The 17,510-nt window shown below is 39.2% G+C and overlaps 1 protein-coding gene and 1 pseudogene across 6 annotated transcripts in view; one reads left to right on the top strand and one right to left on the bottom strand.

The window, feature by feature from the left end:
• Positions 1-17,510, top strand: part of PARP11 (poly(ADP-ribose) polymerase family member 11) — an 82,584-nt gene that overhangs the window by 20,580 nt on the left and 44,494 nt on the right. For 2 of the 6 annotated variants that reach the window (XR_008511782.1, XM_054526686.2), the window contains exon 1: positions 14,096-14,296. The exons of 3 other annotated variants lie outside the window; for them this stretch is intronic. Coding sequence is in view for 1 of the 3 variants with exons in the window: in XM_054526686.2 (XP_054382661.1) it covers positions 14,096-14,296 (201 nt within the window). In the remaining 2 variants the exon portion in view is untranslated. Of the gene's footprint in view, positions 1-14,095; positions 14,297-17,510 lie in introns of those variants that run through there. One more of the 6 variants, XM_054526690.2, reaches the window with a different exon arrangement.
• Positions 10,471-13,903, bottom strand: LOC100454467 (OTU domain-containing protein 4-like; annotated as a pseudogene).

Here is a 17,510-nt window from a genome sequence, read left to right as displayed (position 1 = left end):
CCATTAGTTGATGCAGTTTCTTCCTAGCATCAATGGTCTTTACAGTTTGGCACGTTTTTGCAGTGGCCGGTATGGGTTGTTCCTTTCCATGTTTAGTGCTTCCTTCAGGAGCTCTTGTAAGGCAGGCCTGGTGGTGACGAAAATCTCTCAGCATTTGCTTGTCTGTAAAGGATTTTATTTCTCCTTCACTTATGAAGCTTAGTTCGGCTGGATATGAAATTCTGGGTTGAAAATTCTTTTCTTTAAGAATGCTGAATATTGGCCCCCACTCTCTTCTGGCTCGTAGAGTTTCTGCCGAGAGATCCACTGTTAGTCTGATGGGCTTCCCTTTGTGGGTGACCCGACCTTTCTCTCTGGCTGCCCTTAACATTTTTTTCCTCATTTCAACCTTGGTGAATCTGGCAATTATGTATCTTGGGTTGCTCGTCTCAAGGAGTATCTTTGTAGTGTTCTCTGTATTTCCTGAATTTGAATGTTGGCCTGCCTTGCTAGGTTGGGGAAGTTCTCCTGGATAATATCCTGAAGAGTGTTTCCAGCTTGGTTCCATTCTCCCCGTCACTTTCAGGTACACCAATCAAATAGATTTGGTCTTTTCACATAGTCCCATATTTCTTGGAGGCTTTGGTCATTTCTTTTTACTCTCTTTTCTCTAAACTTCTTGCTTCATTTCATTCATTTGCTCTTCAGTCACTGATACCCTTTCTTCCACTTGATTGAATCGGCTACTGAAGCTTGTGCATGCATCACATAGTTCTTGTGCCATGGTTTTCAGCTCCATCAGGTCATTTAAGGTCTTCTCTTACACTGTTTATTCTAGTTAGCCATTAGTCTAATCTTTTTTCAAGGTTTTTAGCTTCCTTGCGATGGGTTCAAACATCCTCCTTTAGCTCAGAGAAGTTTGTTATTACCAACCTTCTGAAGCCAACTTCTGTCAACTCGTCAAAGTCATTCTCCATCCAGCTTTGTTCCGTTGCTCGTGAGGAGCTGCATTCCTTTGGAGGAGAAGAGGTGCTCTGGTTTTTAGAATTTTCAGCTTTTCTGCTCTGGTTTTTCCCCATCTTTGTGGTTTTATCTACTTTTGGTCTTTGATGATGGTGACCTACAGATGGGGTTTTGGTGTGAATATCCTTTTTGTTGGTGTTGATGCTATTCCTTTCTGTTTGTTAGTTTTCCTTCTAACAGTCAGGTCCCTCTGCTGCATGTCCGTTGGAGTTTGCTGGAGGTCCACTCCAGACCCTGTTTGCCTGGGTATCCCAGCGGAGGCTGCAGAACAGCAAATATTGCAGAACAGCAAATATTGCTGCCTGATCCTTCCTCAGGAAGCTTCATCTCAGAGGGACACCCGGCTGTATGAGGTGTCAGTCGGCCCCTACTGGGAGGTGTCTCCCAGTTAGGCTACACGGGGGTCAGGGACCCACTTGAGGAGGCAGTCTGTCCATTCTTGGAGCTCAAACACTGTGCTGGGAGAACCACTGCTCTCTTCTGAGCTGTCAGACAGGGACATTTAAGTCTGCAGAAGTTTCTGCTGCCTTTTGTTCAGCTATGCCCTGCCCCCAGAGGTGGAGTCTACAGAGGTAGGCAGGCCTCGTTGAGCTGCAGTGGGCTCCACCCAGTTCGAGCTTCCTAGCCACTTTGTTTACCTACTCAAGCCTCAGCAATGGTGGAAACCCCACCCCAAGCCAGGCTGCTGCCTTGCAGTTCGATCTCGGACTGCTGCGCTAGCAGTGAGCAAGGCTCCGTGGGCGTGGGACCCGCTGAGCCAGGCGTGGGATGTAATCTCCTGGTGTGCCATTTGCTAAGACTGTTGGTAAAGCACAGTATTTGGGTAGCAGTGTCCCAGTTTTCCTGGTACAATCTGTCATGACTTCCCTTGGCTAGGAAAGGGAAATCCCCCAACCCCTTGTGCTTCCTGAGTGAGGCGATGCCCTGCCCTTCCTCCGGCTTGCCCTCTGTGGGCCGCACCCACTGTCCAACCAGTCCCAATGAGATGAACCAGGTACGTCAGTTGGAAATGCAAAAATCACCTGTCTTCTGTGTCAGTCACGCTGGGAGCTGTGGACCAGAGCTGTTCCTATTCGGCCATCTTGGAATGGACCCCCAATGCTGTATCTTTTCTTAAATTTCTGCAACATGCCTGTTGAATATTCAGTATTCTTTTCGATTTTCAGTTCATCACGATCTTTGATTATTTTATGATCAGCATACTATTAAGTGGCATGGATTCTCTGTGATGCTGATGGACTATCCTTTCAATACATGAACAAGATTTTGTTTTTAGATTTATGCAGGATTTTTCCATTTTTATTAACTTCTGTTCATTACTTTCAACATAGAACTTTTATAGTTGGTCCTTCTCTTTCTTCAGATCATATATATATAGTGGTCATTTCAACACCATATTCTTCTGTAAGATATTTCAGACTTAACATTGCTGCCCAGTTGCTATAACAGCTTGACTTTCTGTTCTGTAGATAAATATAAATGCTTTTCTTTTTTTCTTATCACTATTATCCACAGTGATATCTGCAGGCCTTTCTGACCTTGTCAACAGTATCTTTATACTGCAGAGCAGAGAAAAAGAAAAAAAAACACAGTAATGCACATAGATATTGGCCTCTTGTGGGGCATTGTGAGGAACCTGCCATTTGCACATCCAGCCTGCACATATACCATTTTATTACCCTTTGTGGACATGCTTGTGTGGGGGAATCTGGACATGTGAGGAAAATATATATTACAGCTGAAAGGGCCTGGGAAAGTCTTTTTTCCCTTGAATAAACTGTATATTATACTCTCTTCTTTTGACTGTGACCCATCACATGAGGTCAGGAGTAGAATTTTCCACTTGTGGCCTTATGTAAAGTCTCAAAAAGTTTCGGATTTTGGAGGATTTCTGATTTCAGATTTTTGGATTAGGGGTGTTCAACTGATATATATTATGCTATATATATTATGTCTATATATGTTACCAACCCAACTATACATTTTTATTATTACTTTACATAATTTTATGTCTTTTAAGGAAGCTGATAGAAAAAAGGGGAGAACAAGTATGTAGCATTTATATATTTAATTTATTACATATACCATCTTATTTACTGTGATTCTTCTTGTGGATTTGAGTTACCATATGGTGTTATTTCCTTCTCCAATATAGCTTTGTTCCCACCTGCCTTCTTGATGCTGCTATTGTATATTTAACAATTCTGTATATTATAGGCATAATGATATGTATTTAATTAAATCCATATTTAAAATTAAATACGTATTTAAAAAGTTGATACATAATTGATATACATATTTTCAGGACATGTGATAATTTAATAAATTCACATAAAATTTACATATGAAATCAGGGTAATGGGATATCTATCACCTTAAATACTTGTCTTCTTTTTGCTAGAAACCATTCAAACTATTCCCTTCTAGCTATTTTGAAATGTACAATAGATTATTGTAAACTACAGTCACCCTACGGATCTATTGAACACTAGGTCTTATCACTTCTAGGTCTTATTTCTTATATCTAACTGTATATTTATACCCATTAATCAACCTCTTCTAATCACTCTCTCCCCCTGCCCTTCTCAGCCTCTGGTAACCACCAATCTAGTTTGTCTCTTCATGAGTTCCACTTACTTAGCTCCTACATATGAATGAGAACAGGTGATATTTGTCTTTCTGTGCTCGGCTTATTTTACTTGACATAATGAATTCTCATTCCATCCATGTTGCTGCCAATGTCATGACTCCATTCTTTTTTACAGCTGGATAATCCATTGTGTATATAAACCACATTTTCTGTATCCATTCATCCATGGATGGATACTTAGGTTGATTCCCTATCTTGGCTATTATGAATCATTCTGCAATAAACATGGGAGTGCAGATATCCCTTCAGTATATTGATTTTTTTTCCTTTAGGTATATACTCAGTAGTGGAGTTGCTGGATAATATGGTAGTTCTATTTTTTTTTTTTTGAGGTAGCTCTGTAGTTTTCCATGCTGACTGTTCTTATTTACATTCCCACCAACAGTGAACGAGGGTTCCATTTTCTCCACATCCTCGCTAGCATTCATTATTCTTTGTCTTTTTATAAAAGCTATTTTAACTGAGGTGAGATGATGTCTCATTGTGGTTTTGGTTTGCATTTCTCTGAAAATTAGTGATTTTGATCATTCTCTCATATACCTGTTGGCAATTTGTATGTCTTTTGAGAAATATCTATTCAGGTCTTTTGCCCATTTTTAAATTGGATTATTTGTGTGTTATTTTTCTTTTGCTGTTGAATTGTTTGAGCTCTTCATATATTCTTATTATTAATCCATTGTTACATTGATAGTTTGCACATATTTTCTCCCATTCTGTGACTTGTTTCTTCACTTTGTTGATTGTTTCCTTTGTTGTGTAGACTCTTTTTAGTTTGATGTAATTCCAGTGATCCATTTTTGCTTTGGTTGCAGTGCTTTTGAGGTCTCACACAAAAAATCTTGCCCAGACCAATGTTCTGATTTCCCCAGTGTTTTCTTCTAGTAGTTTCATAGTTTCAGATCTTAGATTTAAGTCTTTAATTCATTTCGATTTGATTTTTTAATGTGGTTAGAGATAGTGGTATAGTTTTATTCTTCTGCGAATTGGATAGTCTTTATTCAGTTTTCCCAGCACCATTTATTGAAGAGACTGTTCCCATTCTATGTTCATGGTGACTTTGTTGAAGTGAGTTAGCTGTAAATGTGTGGATTTATATCTGGGTTGTCTATTCTGTTGCATTGGTCTATGTGTCTGTTTTTATGCAAGTATCATGCTGATTTGATTACTATAGCTTTGTAGTATATTTTGAAGTCAGGTAATGTGAGGCCTCCAGCCTTATTTTTGCTCAAGATTGCTTTGGCTATTCAGGGTCTTTTGTGGTTCTATATAAATTTTAGGATTTTTTGTTTGTTTGTTCATTTCTGTGAAGAATGTCATTGGTATTTTGATAGGGATTATGTTGAACGTGTAAATTGCTTTGGGCAGTATTGTCATTTTAACAATATTAATTGTTTCAATTCATGAGCATGGAATATCTTTCCATTTTTTAGTCTTTAATTTCTTTCATAAGCATTTTATAGTTTTTCCTGTATAGATCTTTCATTTTAGTTAAATTGACTTGTATGTATTTTATATTCTTTGTAGCTATTGTAAATTGAATTGCTTTCTTGATTTCTTTTTTAGATTGTTTGCTCTTGGCATATATAAATGCTACTAATTTTTGTATGTTGATTTTGTATCCTGCAGTTTTACTGAATTTATCAGTTCTAATAATTTTTCGTGGAGTTTGTAGGTTTCTTTAAGAATAGGATTATGTCTTCTGTCAACAAAGGAAATTTAACTTGTTTCTCTCCAATTTGGTTGCCATTTATTTCTCTTTCTTGCCTAACTCTTGCCAGGACTTCCAATATCATGTTGAGTAACAGTAGTGAAACTGGACATCTTTGTGTTGTTCCAGATCTTAGAGGAAAGGCTTTTAATTTTTTCCCATTTAGTGTGATATTAGCTGTGGGTTTGTCATCTGGCCTTTATTATTTTAAGATATGTTTCTTCTATATCCAGTTTGTCGAGGGTTTTTATTATAAGAAGATGTTGAATTTTATCAAATGCTTTTAAAGCATCTATTAAAATGATTATATGGTTTTTCTTCTTGGTTCTCTGTTGTTGTGATCTGTCATGTTGATTGATTTGCATATGTTGAACCATCCTTGCATCCTTGGGATGTGAATCCCACTTGATCATGGTGAATGATTTTTTTAATGTATTGTTGAATTCAGTTTTCTAGTACTTTATTGAGGATTTTTGCATCTATGTTCATGGGTGATATTGGCCTATGGTTTTCTTTGTTTGCTGTGTCCTTATTGGGTTTTGATATCAGGATAATGCTGTCTCGTAGAATTGAGTTTGAAGTATTTCCTCCTTTTCAATTTTTTTGAAGAGTTTAAGTAGAATTAGCATTAGTTCTTTAAATGTTTGGTAGAATTCAGCAGTGAAGCCATCAGGTCCTGAGCTTTTCTTTGATGGGAGACATAATTACAGCTTCAATCTTGTTACTTATTATTGGTTTGTTTAGGTTTAATTTTCTTTATTTTTCCTCTTCTTTTCTTTCTCTTCTTCTTTTTACTTTTTCTTTCTTCCTATAGGATCTCTCTCTGTTGACCAGGCTGGAGTGCAGTGGTGCAGTCATAGCTCACTGTAGCTTTAACTGCCAGAGCTCAAGTGATACTCCCAGCTCAGCCTCCCAAGTATTTGGGACCACAGGCACATGCCCAGCTAATTTTTAAATTTTGTGCAGAGACAGAGTTTTGCTATGTTGCCTAGACTGGTCTTGAACTCCTGGCCACAAATGATCCTCCTACCTCAGCCTCCCAAAGTGCTGGGATTACAGGCATGAGCCACTGCACCCAGCCTATTCAAGTTTTCTATTTCTTTTTTTTTTTTTTTGAGATGGAGTCTCACTCTGTTGCCCAAGCTGGAGTGCAGTGGCGCAATCTTGGCTCACTGCAAGCTCCGCCTTCTGGGTTCACGCCATTTTCCTGATTCAGCCTCCCGAGTAGCTGGGACTACAGGCACCCACCACCTCACCTGGCTAATTTTTTTGTATTTTTAGTAGAGACGGGGTTTCACCCTGTTAGCTGGGATGGTCTCGATCTCCCGACCTTGCGGTCTGCCCACCTCGGCCTCCCAAAGTGCTGGGATTACAGGCATGAGCCACTGCGCCCAATCCAAGTTTTCTATTTCTTTATGATTTAATCATAGTAGATTGTATATGTCCAGGAATTTATCCATTTTTTCTAAGTTTTCCAATTTGTTGGCATGTTGTTCATAATAGTCTCTAATAATTCTTTGTATTTCTTGTGGTCTCAGTTGTCACCTTTTTCATTTCTGATTTTATTTATTTGGATCTTCTCTGTTTTTCTTTTTTTTTTTAATATATGCACACAGTTTTATATATAATGCAGCATCACACCATGTAGGGCATTTACTCTTATTTTATACATTCAGATATGTTTGAAACACTTCTTAAGGCTACAAAACAGAACATAGAAAAATAAACAGGAATATATTCAACACTTACAAAAAGTGATATGATAAAGAATATAAAGTACTAGTTTCCTTTTAACACTTCAAAAGGTACGTATATATACTTTTTTTACAAGTAACATCACAAATGATCACATCTTCACATGCTCTTAAAGTATTATTTGTACTCAGTGTAAGGCTATTATTGTTTTTCATACACAAAATTTTCTAGCTCTGTAACACAATGCAATTTTTAATCCATTCAAGTAAGTTCAACCCCAAAGTTGCTGCTTCCCAGCATTAAGACATGCACCCACCCCTCTTCTAAGATTTTCTAAAACTTGTATTTCGGGGAGAAAGACCTCTTTTAAAAAATAATCCCAATTAGTGGGAGAGTAAATGGCTGACACTAGTAGCAAAACCTTAGTTATTTGAAAATAACATATTGGAAATGAGACATTATTAGGATTTTAAACAAAAACAATAGCATTTAGACATAAAGTAGGAAGCAAAACACAGTAAACAGAAATAGTGTAGCCAAATACGCATTCTCTTCAGCTACACTAGAGTGGACCTTGCTTAGTACCCTTAAGTAAAAGACAAAACATTTACCTCATCTAAAAATGAAGGTAAAACAAAAGAGGCCAAAATAAATATTGCTAGTTTGTAGGGTGGCTGAATGTTTTCTAAACCAGAAATGGTTAGAAAGGAACTTTATTGCACCAAGTCAATCATAAGCAAGTTTGCAGTTCACAGGCATTTTAATTCAACCTTGAGTCACAAAGGAAACAACACACTGCAAGAATACAGTCTGCATTAAGTAAGATATATCAGCATTGTGGTCTGGGAAAACCTACTCTTGCCAGGACAAGGCAGGGTCTGAGCTTAGGTCTGCCATGAAAATGAATTTGTGGGTTATCAGTAAAAAAATATGAGGACTACACAGATGCCAGCATCCTGCTGCCAAGGAGACATGGGGCAAGAGTTGAAGATTTGTTTGAGAGGAAATGAAGAGACATACACACCACCACCAAAGGGAAAAGGGGGCTGGAATCAAGTTCAGCCAAAGCACCTAACACAAAAAACAGGTGAGCTTTGGTCAGTCTGTTCTTCAAAATATGTATGAACATAATGTGGTGAAGTTTCATAATTTCCAACTCAAAAATACAAATGATCCTCAGTTCTATACTTTTGCCTCTATTCTCTTATAAAGAAATATGTCAACATACAGTATGACATAAACAGTTAAAATGAAGGACAAAAGCTTGCTTAGCCTTAGTTTGACCTCAGCATAAGGCAAAATCCCCTGGACTAATTAATACATTTAAAAACAAACTTAAAGGAAAAAAGCAAAACCAACCTTCATGCAAAGATTAATTTTAAAACTATCAAAAGTCAGTTCTTTTATTCCAGAGGTCACTGAGAAAAGTACCATCTGCTAAAATTCTCTTTCAAGCACTTCTTCCATCATATCCCAGAGGTGAGATATGGGAAACAGAAAGCAAATCAGTGTTTCCTTCAGGAGCTATATATTCTGTTACTCAATTGAGGTAAGACAAAGTGACAATGAAGATATGAATAGTATTTCCTTCCAATTTTTAAACATTTTCAGAAGCTGAGATCAAACCCCAGTCAATAAAATGCAGGACACCAGAAGCAACAACTTATTTTGGACTCCTGAGATCAAACACATTGAACTTTCAAATCTGGTGTTTATATCAAAATGTGATTTTCATTAAAATCAGGTAAGCTAGTGCTACATAAAAAAGCATAAGCTGAAAGTGGAGGACCCTCTATCTTCTCATTCTTTAAGTGAGCCACCAATGTTAAGAAAAAAATGGCTTAAGCGGTACCTTCAACAACTATTCTAGTTTGGAAGGTGACAACAAATTCCTTTCAATAGGTTCTCTCAAAAAATGTTTTCCACACAACCATCCCAGTCTTTACAATTTTTTACCTAGCACCATCATAATAAAATGTTATCTTTCAAAGTGCTGTCTAAAATCCTGTTACATTATCTAAATGCTAATCACTACTCAAATCAGCAGTTACACAGACGTTAGGTGATTAAAACAGCACAGAGGTAAATAACCATTGTTACAGTACAGTGGCGATTCACTGAGCCCAGCTGGCAACCAAACATTCCCATAAGTTATCAGAGAACCCAGAAAACTCATCTGTTTCAGTTTGTCAAATTCAAGTGAATTGTATTTTCTTAAGTAATTTGCTTTACAAAAAAAGAAAGTCACCGCATCTGGTTTTGGCTAGGTATATTACACATGGCATGCAAAGAGAAATTACTACTATGTTATTTGCATAGCACTCAAACTTCCTGATCAGAAGATAACATAATAAAAGAGTGGATTTTCACATTGGTATGTACAAATAAGGAATATGAGCTACAGTTATTTTTACAAAATAACACAGATGAATGAATACTGTGTTAATTCAGAGTTCAATCTCCAAATGAGAACAGAGTACAACATGCAAAGGGAACCTCTAGTGAATACTGCAAAGACTGGAAGAAAGCAGAATGGAAGATGTTACCTACCTAAGGGTAATAAGCTATAAAATACAAAGCAAAACCATTTTCTAGCAGCATCCTCTAGAAAAGAACTAGAAGTCACAATCATATTATCTTCTATACAATAGTTCCAGCCCTGACAAGTAGAATATGCAAGTGTAAAGTGAAAGTGATACACAACCAATGGTGCAAGGGGGAAAAAAAAACACAGTAACTCTAGAAACCTGTCAAGCTAAAAATTTTTAACATTTCTTCTCACAAAATATTTAGAATCTGTCAGTGCATTAGTGTTAAAGTGGCATTAAAAAAACTTCTGCAGTTCTAACTGATGCATATTATTTTCAAAATGCATAGCATCTACATTTCTTTCGAGTAGGCACCATGATATTTACACCAGTGCTAAGAATTTTTGGTGGAAACAGCCATTTCATTGGATTTCCTCCTATTCTTCTATGCAATCTCAACAAATACCAAAATTCAAAAATATACCTTATGAATATTAAAAGAACTATATACAACATTGCTAAAACACAGTTAATAGGCTGCCTTATGTGATTATTAAAGAGAAGACATTATTCAAGCTTGACAGATATTGAGATGAAAGGCCTTTGGGTTGGAAGCATTTTAAAAGACAACAGTGTTTTAGGCTGAGAATTGTTTGAGCCCAGTTTATGACTAAGGCATTGCATAATAAAATATACATTTCTATTTGGTGCAACGTTATATTTGGAATCTATAGTGTGTCAAATGGTATATTTTCTTGTCACTTTCGTAAACACTATAAAGCACACATTTCCAACATTTGAAATCAAACTTATAAGGAAAAAAGCCAAATACTAAATCTATAATGTTTTATATTAAGCTGTTTATAAAAAATACTTTAACAAACATCTTCTACTTTTTACGGGGACAGTCACTTGATAAATAAACAGATTCTGAATGAAGAAAACTGGCAATGCCAGGAATTAACCTGCCCCCTTGAACTCATGTCAAAAATGTCTTGTCCAGTATGGGAGTGAAGGAAAGGGGGCTGGGGAGAGGAAAGAGTTCCAACTGGGGTTTTTACTTTATTGTATTTTTTTAAAGGCTTCAGAAACATTCCACCTAAGAGTTTCTGTTAGAAAATACTTCGGCAACAACCATCAAGTGTGCTGTCCCCTATGGCCATCTCCCATCCCTGATCTCCTCCTATCTCCCCTAAATGGTCGTCCTCTGACATTTCGATGGTACTGATAACCTTCATCCTGACTTCTGCTTGGCTGTCCTTTCCAGGACTCCTCACTTCTCACATGTTGATATCCGCCCCTACCAAAATAGCCCCAATCACTTTTGTACTTCCTGCTTTCATAAGTTTGATTATAGAACTGCTTGGATCTATCACTTCTCAAAATATTAGACACTTCATTTTCATCTTCTGAACTTTCTTCTTTTGGTCTTTGCACTCTGCTATCCACAGAGTTGGCCCCAGGGCTGACCACATCAGCAGCAGTCTTAGGATCTTTTACTTTTTCTGTTTTTTTCTTTCAGACTTTGAATGGTCCTTTTAGGTTCAAGTTCAACAGGCACAGTTTCTTTCTCTCTGTTTAGAATCTGAGTGGGAGGATGAGCCTTTCCCTCTGCTACAGGAGGGATGGAAGCCAATGCCATATCTGCGTTTCGTGTCTGGGAAGATTGCTCTGTCCGGCCTTCATCTGGCTTACTGCTCACACTTGCTTCAGGGAGAGAATGTACATGTTCACCCCTGGCATCTGGAAACTCATCTACTGTTGAAACTGAACCACAATCTTTAGATACATCCAGATTTTCCAGAGACAGATCCAATTCTCCTTTCTCATCAGAGGGCAGGACAATATTCTGCCTCATTACTGGATTTTCTTTGAATCCCTGAAAAGGTACCCATACCAAACATGAAGAGAGAAAGGAGGTGCAATAGGAACTGGGCCTAAGAATGGACTGGGTCCAAAAGATGGTTGGGGGAGCATACTCTTGCCACTTAGTGACTCTTCATAATCAGCATGCAGAAGCTGCCCAGGGGTCTCAGATTCAAGATCAGCCTGGTAAGACAATTGTCCGTGACTTTCGGACACCTGAGATGGAGGGATAACCAGAGGTGAAGAAAATGTTGGCAGTCCAATCTCTGGCTGTGGCATTTGACCATTAACACTGGCCTCAGTCTGCATAGGAAAGTGGGCATCAGTACAGGTACAATCACTTTCATTCTGAGCAGCAGGAGCCTCTTGGAACCAGGGATTATGAGGATAAACAGGGACAGGGACCTTTGGGTACATCCTGCAGGCTGCCAGGTAGGCCTGGTGCAGAGGGTACAGGTAAGAATGTGGGGCCCACATAGGACAACTGTATGCCTTCACACCAAGATTGAAGAAGAATCAAAGAATATTCTTACCTTTAGGTAGGTCCTCCCCAGTCTGACACAGTGAATAAGGTGGTACAATGGCTCGATCTCCCTTTTCGTTACAAGGAAACCCAGGATAGAGTGGGTCTTGATAAAGGCTCAATGTCTGAGGCAAAGGCATCAAGGGCTGGTTACTGCCTGTATTGACACAGGAACTGGAGAGGGTGTTAAATAAGCTTGGGATACGGCAGAATTAGGTCCAATGGTCAAAGTCTGTCACTGACAAAACGGGAATTGGAGCAGGGACACTTGTTGGTCCAAAAGTTGTAGGTTCACTTGGCCAGGCTGGCACAGTGGCTGGTAAAGAAGGCACCACAGGAGTTGGATGTACCTCTGGAGAAACTAGAAGGGGAGCTGGATTTGACAAAGACACATGTTCTGCTGGCTTTTGTTCTGCAGGAGAAGGGCACTCTAACTTCTTTGACTTTGATGGTGACGAAACTGTTGCATATTTATCAACAGTAATATTCTCCAATGTGCTTGGTTCGGGTCTTTTATCCAACTATGTCCATGAATAGAGTCTTTGTCTTTTCGTTCTGTTTCCATTCTCCGCCTGCTTCCTTTTCTATCACTTACATGTGATGATTTTCTCTGGACACATGGATTGCTACTCTGAGAAGCTGACTGACTGACTGATGAGCTGGAAAGGGCTGGGAAAGCCTGTTCATCTCTGTTCTGAATCTCATAAACGGGATTCTTCTATAACTTGCTTCTCTCTGCGCTCTTCTGGGGAAAGGCTGAAATAGTTAGATTCTCCACTTGTGTGATCAAAATCCTCAACTCTTTCATGATCAGGTTTTCTTATGATCTGTGAAGGTGTCCGGCTAAGATTTTTGTGCTCACTGGAGAATTTCTGAGACTGTGACCCTGAAGAATGACTAGAGAACGCACGTTGTCTTACTCCTGAAGGATGCTGCAGTTGAGGAAGTAGTGCTGATGGGGCTTTTATTGGCTTGCTTGGATTCTTTGGCCCTCTGTAATCCATATCAGAATGGAAATTTTGTCCAGAAGTGGAAGATTTTTTTCATCTTCTTCCCTGACACTGTGTTCCAGCTTTCTGGGGGAGGTGCCTTGAGGTTCTTTGATATGTGCTTCTTTCCCAGTTCTTCAACCAAAACTGGTCCATTCTCAGAATGAACTCCTTGAACATCTGCATTCAAAAATTTTCCATTGTGATCCAACCTAACTTGACATTTGTCTCCAACTTCATATTGTAAGCCAGCAGCAATGGAATAATCACCTTTTTGCTGAGCTTGTTTAGACTTCAGCCAAATTTCATATTCCACATTTCTATAGACTGCAGGATTGAGTGACTTAAGAACCTTTCTAGACAAAGGCAGGCTAGTAGAGTTCCCATTGTTCTTCAGCTGCTCATTGCCTGACAAAGGTTTAAATCCATTCACATCAGCAGCAGCAGCAGCAGTTTTACTCTTGCAACTGTCATCCTCTGAATTTGATATTTCACTGTTGTCTTCATCAGCTACTTCCAACGTGTCTAGTTCCATCAGTTTTACTAACATCAGTTTTAAATACCTTCTCATACAGCAATTCATAAAGGAGAGACTGACACATAGCAGAGCTTTCTTTATACTTTATGGGATACACAATATCATTATGATTTCCATTTGAAAAACACAGTAACACCTTTTCAGGAAAATTATTTTCAGTTACTTGTGAAGGAGAAACATTTGGTTCCCGATAAATTATAAAATCTTTCCTGTACATAAGAGAAAGGGCACTGATTTCCATTTGTCCTACCCATTCCTGTGGATTTTCCAAGCGCCTTAAATATTCTTCAAATGATCCTTCTATAAACGCTTCAAATTTCTCTCTGTTCTCTCGAAGACAGTGAATACAGGCCATTGTGACTTCAACATAGCGAGACCGAGAGTGCAATACCTGCTCTGCCGCGGCCCGGAACAGCCACCACCCGTCCTTGGCGACCAGTTTCCGATACAAGCCCAGTTTCCGCAGATAGGCGTCCACGGGCGTCGCGTCCTCGCGGGGCCCCGCGCTGCCCTGGTCCCCGCCGTCGGGAACGCCGACGGCCGCCTCCACGTTGCTGGTCCTGCTGCAGGCCAGGCGCGGCGAGGGCTAGCCCCACATGGCCAGGCCGCCGGCTGCTCGACGCCCCGGCCTGGGGCAGGCGGCAACTCGGGCTGGGGCTCGGGCTCCGCGAGCGGCGGCGGGCGGCGGCGGTAGGGGGGCCCTGCCTAATGCATGGCTGTCCGCACGCCGCCGCCGCCTCGGAGCGAACACGCGCCCACGACAAACGGGGCGAGCGGGATTAAGGAAAACCCCGAGAGTGAGTAGTCACTTCCCGACGGCCTCGCTGCCCGACGCGGGACCCAGGCCGGGGGTCGCCGCCCCCACAAGTTTCCTCGTCCATACCGGCGTGAAGCGAGAAAACCCCGCCCCTGGCGCGCACGCTGGGCCGGCTCAGGTGAAGCGGGGCCTGCGTCCCCCGCGCACTCCCCAGGCCGGGAGCCGAGGAAACCAAAAAGGAAAGACGAGGCCTTTCCTTTCCCCGCCTCGCTGGAGGGCGCCGGAGGGGCGGGGAGCGGGTGGGGGCGCCCCCGGATCTTCTCTTTTTTTCTTAGTCTTGTTAAGGCTAAGAATTGTCCATTTTTGTTGATCTTTTGAAAAATGTGGCTTTTTGCACCATTGATCTTTTATATTGCTTTTTAAGTCTCAATTTTATTTATTTATGCTCTGGTATTTATTTCTTTCCTTGTTAATTTTGGATTTGGTTTATTTTTGCTTTTCTAGTTCCTTAAGGTGTGCATTGTTAGATTGTTGTTTTTTTCTAAAAGTGTACTTTTTTGATACAGCTGTTTATTGCTATAAACTTCTCTTTTAATACTGCTTTTGTTGTATCCCATAGATTTTGGTATTTTGTATCTCCACTTTGATTTGCTTTAAGAAATTTTAAATTTCCTTCTTAATTTTTTCATTGGCTAGTTGGTCATTTTGGAGCATGTTGTTTAATTTCCATGTTTTTGTGTAGTTTCCAAAGTTCCTCCTTTCTTTGGTTTCTAGTTTCATTGTGGTCAGAAAAGATAATTGATATGATTTCTGCTTTTTTGAAATTGTTGAGACTTTTTGTGGCCTAAGATATGGCCTATTCTGAAGAATATTTCATGTGTTGATGAAAAGAATGTGTATTCTCCAGCAATTGGGTGAAATGTTCTGTAAATGACAGGCCTATTTGATCTAGTATGTAGTTTAAATCTGATGTGTTTTTTGTTTTTGTTGTTGTTGATTTTCTCTCTGGAAGTCCCTTACTTTTTATTATTATTTTTTTAAGTTTCTTACTTTTGCTGTATTGCAGTCTACCCCTCACTTTAAGTCTATTAATGTTTGTTTTATATTTAAGATCTTGGGTGTTGAGTGCATAGATATTTATAATTATTATGTCCACTTGCTTAGTTGACCCCATTATCATTATTTATTGACCTTCTTTATCTCTTTTTACAGGCCTTGTTCGTAGTCTATTTTATCTCTTTATAAATATAGCTACTCTTTGCTCTTCTTTGTTTTCCAGTTGCGTGGAATATCTTTATCTCTTCACTTTCATCCTCATGTGTGTCTTTATGGGCGAGGTCGGTTTCTTGTAGGTAGCATATATTTGGATCTTGGTTTTGTTTTGTTTTTTTCTTCCCCATTCAGCCACTCTGTGCTCTTTAATTCGAGAAGTGAGGCCATTTGCATTCAGGGTTATTATTTATAAAGTCATCCTTACTAGTTCATTTTGTTGCTTATTTTCTGGTTGTTTTGTAACTGCTGTCTTCCTTTCTTACATCTTCCTTTCTGGTTAAGTGATTTTCTCTGGTCGTATGTTTTAACTCATTGCTTTTTATTTTTAGTGGGTCTATTATAGGTTTTTGCATTATGGTTACCGCAAGACTTACCAAAACATCTTATAGATTCAACAAGTTGTACTATAGAGAGATGAGAGATCTTTGTAATTTAGCTGTTGAGTATCTTTTTTTACCCACTAGGCCTGCCTCCTTTTAAGCACTAGATGGTGCCTTACACTCAGGTTTTTCTCAGCTCTAGTAAATAATTAGAACATTGCCCATGCTGAGTGGGAGAGGTACCAAAGAGGTTATCCTGGCAGCGCGGGAAGGCTGACTTGGAGTATGTGCCTGGGAAACCTGTTGAGTGAAGCTCCTACAATGTGGTGTTGCTGAATAGCCCCTCTGATTTGGTGTCTCCTTTGATTGAGTTACAGAGCAGTTTCCAGGGTTAGGGATTGTAGTCCTACTTGACTCCTTTGTCTCTGGCTGTTTTCAGGGATAGTTCTCCCTTCAGGTACTCCCAGTGCTTCGTGTAGATTGAGGTAGGGACAGGTCTTCTGTCAGGGAACCCAAGATAGTGGGAAAGCTGGTTGGCCACCTTAATCTCACTTTTTCCAGTGTAGAAATCATGAATCAGGGGAAAGTTTTCTGTATGCTTGATGCTGGGCTGATTTTGTGGTGAGGCATCGTGGGTAAGGAAATCCAATTCCGTTACTGTCTGCTCAGAGTTTTTTCATTCCTCTGTGTCCGTGGGAACTGTCTCTCCCTACGTAATATTTGCATTCTGGGATATTGCTGGCGATAATCTTGGTGCTGTGTATTTGTTTTTGGTTTTCTGTGGGGGCAGGGAGCAAAGCCAGCTTTCTTCTGTGCCACCATCTTGGAACTGGCAGTTCATATATTGGTTTAATGTAGTTACTTTTAAATCAGTCAAGAGATGAAAGGAGAAATCAGCAATTATACCTTTTACCAGTGCTCTTTTGTTCTTTTTTATCCCCCATGGATTATTATTAACGCCTAGTATCATTTCAGCCTGATAAACTTCCTTTATTATTTCTTGTAAAGCAGGTTTGCTAGCAGTGAATTCTCTCAGTTTTTGTAATTGTGGCAATATCTTTATTTCACCTTCATTTTTGAAAGATAGTTTTGCTGGTATCAGATTCTTGGTTGATAGGCGCTTTTTGTTTGTTTGTTTTTTACTTTATGTATTTTGAGAATGTTGTCTCCTAACTTTTGGCTTCTAGGATTTCTGATGAGAAGTCAGCTGTTAATCTCATTAGGATTCTCTTATATGTGATCAGTTGTTTTTCTCTTGCTGATTTTAAGATTTTCTGTTTGTCTTTGGCTTTCGAAATTTTGACTTTGATGTGTCTGCATTTGGAGCTCTGTGTTTTTCCCTTTTGGAATTTATTGAGCTTCTTGAATGTGTAGATTTATATCTATACACACACTCACACACATATATATGTGTGTGTGTATATATATATAAAATTTACAAATTTGGATAGTTTTACTTTCTTTAAAGTTTTTCCTGTGCCTTTGTCTCTCTCCTCTGCTTCTGATACTGTAGTTATTTATATGTTGGTGCACTTAATGGTATCCCACATTTCTCTAACGCTCTGTTTATTTTTCTGAAATTTTTTCTTTCCTTTCTTACATTTCATCTATCACATAATGTCTATTAATTTATGTTCAAGTTTGCTGATATTTTCTTGTTCA

Source organism: Pongo abelii, chromosome 10, assembly GCF_028885655.2.
Source record: "Pongo abelii isolate AG06213 chromosome 10, NHGRI_mPonAbe1-v2.0_pri, whole genome shotgun sequence".
NCBI classification, from domain to species: domain Eukaryota; kingdom Metazoa; phylum Chordata; class Mammalia; order Primates; family Hominidae; genus Pongo; species Pongo abelii.
This window is presented reverse-complemented; position numbering and strand designations above follow the sequence as displayed.